Below are 8,383 nucleotides of genomic sequence, written 5' to 3'. Positions count from 1 at the left end.
AAATGTACATTATATCAAAGCAGTAGTCTAGATAGTGGAAACTGCAGTAAACATTTGTAGTTCCTTGCTTTCAGACACTGCATTCTGGTTTTAAGAAGGTGCCCTGTAGCTTTAGGGTTATTACAATTCACATCCCCAGAGGAAAACCACTCTGCCCAAAGTTCTGATTGGCTCAGCTTCGTTGTCAAGTCACCAAGGACAACTTGCGGGACTGAGTTCTTCCAACGTGCGGATCCGAAGGATCAAACTCAGGTCTTGGAGGGCTTCTCTCAGAACCTCGCTACTCGGCCTCCTCCCGCCCAGGTCTTCCAGCAGCCCTCACGCCCTCCGCTGGCGCAGAGCACTCCTCCCGCCGCCGGGGGCCGCTGTCGCGTGGCGGCGGCCGGAAGGCAGCGCGGCTTCCGCGCTCTCGTCCCGCGTCCGTCCGCAGGCCTCCGCGCGCTCTTCCGGCCATTCATACGCCAGGTCGGTGGGTCTTGGGAGCCTGAATTCCGTGTGCAGTCGGACCAGAAGGGAGGCTGCGCCGCTAGGATGAAGCTCGTGAGGTGAGGAGGCTCCCCGGCCGGGCGAGGGCGGCGGGGAGAGGGTTTGGGGCGGCCCGGGGGCCCGGCCGCTGCGCCCGCAGGGAGGCGGGAAAGCCGCGTGCGCGCGGCCTGCTAACGGCCCCGCCGCGCCCTGCTCTCCGCCGCCGGAGCCCGGGCGGGGGACCGGCGCGCCCCGGCCCCGCCGCTCTTCCAGGAACGGAGGGGCCGAGCGGTCTCGGCTCACTTCGTATCCCGCGGCTTGAACTGAGCAGGTGGCCCGTTTTCGTGGCGAGTCGGGCTACTCGGACTGACGACAGCTCAGAACCAGCATGGTTTCGTCTCTTTGCAAGACGCTTTAGATGAAGTTCTCCTTAGTTTTGTCCTGGTTGGTAACTCGTTAATGTTTGGACTCACGAGAGACAGTGTCCCGGGATGGGGCAGAAGTTACCTTAGTTTCGCCTGATTGCACAGATTACGGCGGCTGGTGGAGCCTGACTAGCGGCTTGTTTCGCGGGTATGGTTAGTTCCAAGCTAATAGGCTTGAGGCCAGGCCTGAAACAGGATATAATGCCTAAGCCAATTGCTAGAAATATTTAGTTTCCTGTTGAGTCGAGAACTGTTGTAGTTGATCAGGATGCCATTGGATACCTGTTAAAGTAGTTTTGAAGTTTTCTGTTTGACGGTGAAGACAGTAGATTTAATACTTATGGCCTGTTTGAAACAACAAATGCTCTATTCAGTAGGAGTTTGTAGAGAATGCATTTCAGGTAAATAAAAGAAAAAAAATTTTTTTTCACCTGTTCTGGGGTTAACGCCCAGAGAACTTTGAGCTACAGCTCATTTCATTTGTATTTGGACTGTCACATAGGGAGAAAGCCGCAGAACACTTTTGCTGTGTCTTTACTGCCTACTGTGAACTATAATGTATTTGCAATGACTTTTATGCCTATCTCATTTAAAGGTTCTGTTATGATAGATTTGCTTTGGGGTGATGGTACAAGGGGTACCTCCAGCCAGCGTCCTAGGCAAGTGCTGACTCTGCTCGTGATGTGATTTTTTTTTTAAGATTTGTTTGTTTATTTGTTTATTATGTATACAATGTTCTGTCTGCATGTAGACCTGCACACCAGAAGAGGGCACCAGATCTCATTATGGATGGTTGTAAGCCACCATGTGGTTGCTGGGAACTAAACTCAGGACCTCTAGAAGAGCAGCAGCCATGGCTCTCCAGCCCATGATGTGATTTTTTTTAATGGCTTGTCTTGAATATCATTTTGTGTAGTGCACAACATAGAAATTGCTTACAGGAGAATGTACTTTACCTCATGAGAATGGTTGTGTGACCAGTTTGCATTTTCAGTGCACTTTCTTATTTATTTGTACATCAGCTAATAGGACTCTTATTTCTCCTTTGTTCCATTACCCCCCTGCCCAAACGTAGGAAGTGAGCTTTCTCTTGATCTCTCTGTCATCTGGTAAATTGCCAGTTTTCCTAATATTTCCAGATACCTCTCACTGTCCAGTTCTCTTTGGCTTTCTATTCAAATAGGGAGAATTTGGATACTAAAAGGATCCCATGTACCAGACTGTTTGTAACATTTGCATTAAGACAAAAATTCACAGCCAGGGGGTGGTGGCACTTTCTCTTGAGTTCTAGGCCATCCTGGTCTACTGAGTGAGTTCTAGGACAGCCAGAGCTACGCAGAACTACTGTCTTGAAAAAAACAAACTAAAAAAACAGTAAGTCAGGGTTCCTCTGTAGCCTTGGCTGCCCTGGTCACTCTGTAGACCAGGCTGTCCTCGAACTCATAGATCCGTCCTGCCTCTGTCTCCTGAGAGCTGGGATTAAAGGTGGCACCACTGCCCAGTTGTGCCTAGCTATCTTAAGGGGATTTCTTAGCAAAATATTATCTCCACAAAAGGACCCCACATCTTCTTTCTGAGTGCTGGGATTAATTAAAGGTCTTTGCCACCATGCTTGGCAAAGTAATTTTTTACTATTTATTATTATTATTAATTATACTTTATTCATTTTAAAGTAATTTTTTTAAGGTGGTATTTTAAGGTCGGCTTTCCTTTAGTTGCTGAAGCATTCAGCCTGTCCTCAGTGCTGTTACAATTCAGTTTTGGCTGTAGAAAGGTTCTGCTACTTTTTTGTCTCCATAGCAGAATTGTGGGAAGAGCGGGATAGGTAATATTACTTGTGCAGCCAGTTAGTGGTGGCACATGCCTTTAATCCCAGTACTCGGAGGCAGATTGCGCTGAGTTTGAGGCCAGTCTGGTCTTCAGAGTGAGTTCCAGGACAGCCAAAGCTGCACAGAGAAACCCTGTCTCAAAAAAGAAAAAAAAAATATTACTTGTGCAGTTTACTATAGTGGATGCAATAGGAATGTACAAGGAATATTGTAGAAAAATAAGATAGAATAGAAAATTTGAATATGAAGTATTATTAAATGATATTGTAGGATTATCATGCCATGGCCATTTGGCTAAAATAAAGCATGACTGATATTGTAGAATTATTTCACTTCATGTAGTTGTGTTATTGTGGATTATAGACTAGACTAGAACATGTAAATATGGAGTGTCTGCTAGGCGATATTGTCAGATATTGTGTGAAATTGTAATATTAGGGTACTTTGGGAGGATGTCCTCACTAGAAGTACATGCTTAAGTATCAATGCCAGCACCTTACTTCCAGAAGACAAGGTTTTGAAAGTGTTAAACTACTGAAGAGAAAGAGAGGGATGGCAACATTTTGATAATTTGTGACCGCCAACTTTTCTTCCTTGCAGTATGTCATGGTAAAGAAATCAGAGCAAGAGTAGGTGAGGAGCAGGCAGTGTGTGATGGAATAGCTGCCATCCAACTGGGACAGCAGCAAACGGGGGTTCATTCCTTAGGCCACACAAGAAAGAGAAGAATTCTGATTCACCTTTCTAAATATGAAAGGGAAAGAAGAGAATGGTTTTGTTCGTTTTGCAGCCTTGGTCTGGGAAACATCAACTTAAATAAAGCCTGTGCTCCAAAGGGTCATAATAGAGTAAAGTAGAAAGAAAAAAGCCAGGGGCCTGGAGAGATGGGTCAGGCCAAGAGCCCTGGCTGCTCTTCCAGAGGGTCTGGGTTCAATTTCTAGGACCCATATAGCATTTGTCTGTAACTTCAGTTCCATGGAGTCTGATACCCTCTTCTGGCATTGTAGGTGCCAGGGACACATGTTGTATACATATATGCAAACAGGCAAACAACAACAACAACAAAAAACCTACTCATTCACAGAAAATAAAAAATATTTAAAAATTTTAAGGAAAAAAGCCAGGTATATAACTGGTGGTATGCAGTTGGAGTTTGTAGTCAAATGATGGACAGATAGAAAAGGAAAACTCAAACTGATGGAGGGAGTGTGATAATGTGTAAACAACTCAAGAAATACAGATTTTGTATGTTCATGAAAGTTATCAAGTCTCAGGCAGATTGCCACTACTTCTTCCTCCTTTCTCTTGTTATGAGGTACTTAGCAGAGAAGACTGCTCAGGCACGGGTTCAAGCCAACAAAGTCTGCTGTCTACACTGGGCGTTCAGCACTGAGCTTTTCGCGGATGAGTTTTTTAAGCACAAAACCCATGTCCTGAGTTGACATACTAAAGTTAACAAGAACAGTTAGCCAGAAAGCGGAAAAGCAGAAAGAACTACAGAGAACAAGGTTAGAACATTTAGAAACTTTCCCATAGCTATGGACTTTGATGGATTAAGCCTATGTTTTAGTTTTGGCAGGTGGTGCTGCTTATGTGCCGAGGATTACAGCCTGAATAGTACTTCTATCATGGAGACTGTTATGCTGAGGTCTCGAGGCCTACTAAATTCTTGGACTCTGTATTTTTGTTGTTGTTGTTTCGGTTTGGTTTGTGACCAAAGCTAAGGCTGTGAAGCCTTAGCTTTCCTGGACTCACTTTGTAGACCAGGCTGGGTTCGAAGTCACAGAGATCCACCTGCCTCTGGCTTTTATTTATTTATATACTGTTCTGCATGCATGTCAGAAGAGGGCACCAGATCTCATTATGGATGGTTGTGAGCCACCATGTGGTTGCTGGGAATTGAACTCAGGACCTCTGGGAGAGCAGCCAGTGCTCTTCACCTCTGAGCAATCTCTCTAGTCCCTTATTATTTTTTATAAAGATTTATTTTATCTGTATGAGGGTTTTGCCTGTACACCATGTTTTTCTGATGTCTGTGGAGACTAGAAGGAAGTGTTGGATCTCTTGGAACAGACAGCTCTGAGCTGCGGTCTGGGTGATGGGAAGCCTAGCCCGGGTCCTCTGGAATAAGCGGTCTGTGCTCTTGACCAGCTGCAGAGCCATCTCTCTATTCTCTTTTTTTCCTTTCCTTTCTTTTCTTTTTTCCTTCTCCTTTTCTTTCTGTTCTCTTTTCTCTCCTTCTCCCCCTTCCTCTCTTTATTTCTTTTTTGAAACAGTCTCATTTGGCCAGAATGGTTTCAAACTCTTGTATAGCTAAGACCTTGAATTTCTGTTCCTCCTGCCCACAGCTATCCAAGTGCTAGGATTACAAGTATACATTTTTCTTAGCTTTGCTCATTAGAAAATAAGTTATTATTACTTATGCATACAAAAGGTGCACATGTATAAGACATTTTTTTTTTTTGGAGTTTGTTTTTGCCTTTCACCAGGGCCCCAAGGATTAAAACTCAACCTCAATCAATATAGCGAGTACTTTTACCTGCTGAGCCATCTTGCTCAGTGTTGTAATTAATTTGTTGGAGGTGATGATGATTGTTTTTGAGGCAGGGTCTTGATATATAGCCTTGGCTGACTTGGAGTCTAGCCTTGAACTCACAGATCTGCCCGCCTTGCTTCCCTGGTGCTGGTATTAAAGGGTGCGCCAACATGCCTACCTCAGTTTTTTGTTTGGTTTTGGTTTGTTGATGGGTTTTGCTTGCTTGCTTGCCAGCCTGTTTGTTTCAAGATTCTAATTTTTAGCAAGGTGGAAGGTGCTGAATCCCTTTAACCCCAGCACTCAGAAGGCAGAATCAGGTGGATCTTTATAAATTCAAGGCCAACCTAGTCTACAGAGTAAGTTCTAGGACAGTCAGGGCTATACAGAAAAACCCTGTCTTGGGGAGGAACAGAAAAGAAACAATTGGGCTGGAGAGATCGCTCAGAGGTTAATAATAGAACAGTGACTGTTCTTCTAAAGGTCCCAAGTTTAATTCCCAGCAACCACATGGTGGGTCATAACCATCTATAATGAGATCTGGTGCCCTCTTCTGCCTTGCTGGCACAAAGGCATGCCGTATACTCTATAAATAAAAAAGATTACATTTATTTGTGGGGGAAGGGATGGCATCACTGTGTGTTTACAAAAGTCAAAGGACCCCAGAGGGAGTCAATTCTCTCATTATTTTGGTTCCTGAGATCAAAGTTGGATTCTCAGGCTTGGCAGCATCTTGCTGCCTTTCACTAACACCCCGCCTTTTTTTTTTTTTTTTTTTTTTTTTGCATAGAAAGGAAATTAGCAGATAGTTAATTGGTATTGGTGAGTGCTTGCATAAATGTGTTTGTAATAGTAAAAAGTTGAAAATATCATTCACAGTGGGATAATTGACATTTCCATATAACGGGCTATTATCTAGCTCTTGAAATATTTCTTAGAGAATTATCTCCAGTGTGGACTCTAAGTATTACAGACACCATTGAAGAATGGCCTTCATTGTATGAAGTAGAAGCTTACATGTATGCTTATGGGCTAGAATTGTTCACCAACAATTCTAAGAGAGAACAATTCTAAAAGAAGTTTTTTTTTCTTTTCTTTAAATTTCTACTATGTAATCCTAGGCTAGCAATTACAATTCTTCCTTCCTTTTTGTGGCTTAAAATTAGTCTAGGGTCTGTGAAATGGCCTCCAATTCACAGGGCCCATCTGCCTCTGTCTCCCTTGTGCTAGAATGAAAGGCATGTACCACCATGACTGATCTCTCTAGGATCTTGAATGTCTTCATTTGAGGTTGTTTTGTAATCATTTCTAGTATTTTCTAGTCTGAAGCTCAGGACAGCTATGAATGTGACCCAACACAAAATCACAAACTTTGTAGATAGCATTATCTTGCCAAGTAAACATCTGAATGCTCATACAGCCTGTGGGCTGCAGGTTGGACACCCCCTGGAATGTGTTGCTTAAGACTTTATCTGGTGTGGTCTAAGGAATCGAAAAAGGTGGACACCTGTCAGATGTCAAATGACAGTTTATTAATTTGTCCCTTTATAAGTTTGAGTGTTTAGTTCAGGAAAAGTTAAGCACTGTGTATATTACTAATGTAAGATATGATCATTATTTTATGTGTTTTGAGTATTTGTTCTGTACATACGTATGTGTACCACATTGTTGGCCTGGTGACCATAAAGGTCAGAATAGGGCTCAAGATGCCCTGGGACTGGAGATCCAGATGGTTGTGAGCTTTCATGTGGGATCAGGGACTCAACTGGGTCCTCTGCAAGAGTAACAAGTGCTCTTGAGGAATTGTTGCAGTAGCATTTTATAGATTTTGGTCTCTAGCAATTTCACTCTACCAGCTTCATAAGAATATTTCTAAATGTTAAAGTAAAAAATTCTGTAATCTCAGCACTGGGCAGCTGAGGCAGGTGGATCTCTGTGAGTTCAAGGCCAGTGGTCTACAAAGTGAATACAGGACAACCAAGGCTACACAGAGAAACTCTGTCTCAAATAAAACAAAAACAAAAACAAAAAAATTTCTTTTTCAGGACTTTATTTCTGTTTTTATAGATTTTTGATGAAATTGAGTCATGAAACTGTAACCATTGAATTGAAGAATGGAACACAAGTTCATGGAACAATCACAGGTATGGAGGTTGGACTGTTTGTTTTTGTTTGTGTTACGCTTTTTTCACCTGATGGAGAGAGGTTTTTTTTTTTTTTTTTTTTTTTTTTTTTTTTTTTTTTTTTTTTTTTTGGTTGTTTAATGAGCCTGCCTGTGCTGGGATTAGAGGTGTGCACTACCGATGCCCAGTAAGGAAAGAATCTTTTAGATAGATAGATAGATAGATAGATAGATAGATAGATAGATAGATAGATAGATAGATTTTTGTTTGTTTGTTACATATAGTGTTTTGCCTGCACACCAGAAGAGGGCACCAAATCTCATCATAGATGGTTATGAGCCACCATGTGGTTGCAGGGAATTGAACTCAGGACCTCTGGAAGAGCAGTAGCACTCTTAACCTCTGAACCATCTCTCCAGCCTAAGAAAAGGATTTGTAATAGTGACTAAAAAGAGAGAATTCATGTTTTCTGACCATAACTTTTTAAGGAAAGATAATAGGTTTTGGCTGTACAGTTTGTTCTGATGTGTTGGTTAAAAAACTATGATGCCATATATTCATCCTGGGAACCTTGACTCTATACAGTAAAATAATGGCTTAGTGAGAAAACTAGGTTGGGTTGGATCGCTAAACTTTGTAACTATAGTATTTACAAAAGCAGTAACATTAGCCTGGTGGTTCATGCTTGTAATGCCAACACTTAGATCACTAAACTTTGTAACTATAGTATTAACAAAAACAGTAACATTAGCCAGCGTGGTGGTTCATGCTTATAATGCCAACACTTAAAAAGCTAAAACAGGAGCCCTTACTTAGTTTGAGGCAAGTCTGGGCTGCATAGTGACAGCCAGTCTAATGGGATAAAAAGAAACATACAAATAAGTTCAATTAAGGATTGGGCTATGAGGTGATAGAGCATTTTCCTAGTATGCTTGGGATCCTGGATTCAGTCCATAGTGCCATAGATAGATAGATAGATAGATAGATAGATAGATAGATAGATAGATA

The 8,383-nt window shown here is 42.3% G+C and overlaps 1 protein-coding gene across 3 annotated transcripts in view; it reads left to right on the top strand.

Annotated features, from left to right (window-relative positions):
• Window positions 1-412: 412 nt before the first annotated feature.
• Window positions 413-8,383, top strand: part of Snrpd1 (small nuclear ribonucleoprotein D1 polypeptide) — a 14,502-nt gene continuing 6,531 nt past the window's right edge. The window contains exons 1-2 of one of the 3 annotated variants that reach the window (XM_055625658.1): window positions 413-545; window positions 7,320-7,396. In XM_055625658.1, the coding sequence (XP_055481633.1) occupies window positions 532-545; window positions 7,320-7,396 (91 nt within the window). In that variant the 5' untranslated portion in view covers window positions 413-531. Of the gene's footprint in view, window positions 546-697; window positions 910-955; window positions 1,039-7,319; window positions 7,397-8,383 lie in introns of those variants that run through there. The other 2 variants (XM_055625660.1, XM_055625659.1) reach the window with 2 other exon arrangements.

This window comes from Psammomys obesus, unplaced genomic scaffold (genome assembly GCF_907164565.1).
Source record: "Psammomys obesus unplaced genomic scaffold, mPsaObe1.curated_primary_1811, whole genome shotgun sequence".
Taxonomy (NCBI): Eukaryota; Metazoa; Chordata; class Mammalia; order Rodentia; family Muridae; genus Psammomys; species Psammomys obesus.
Note: the sequence above shows the minus strand (reverse complement) of the source record. Positions and strands in the feature narration are given on the sequence as shown.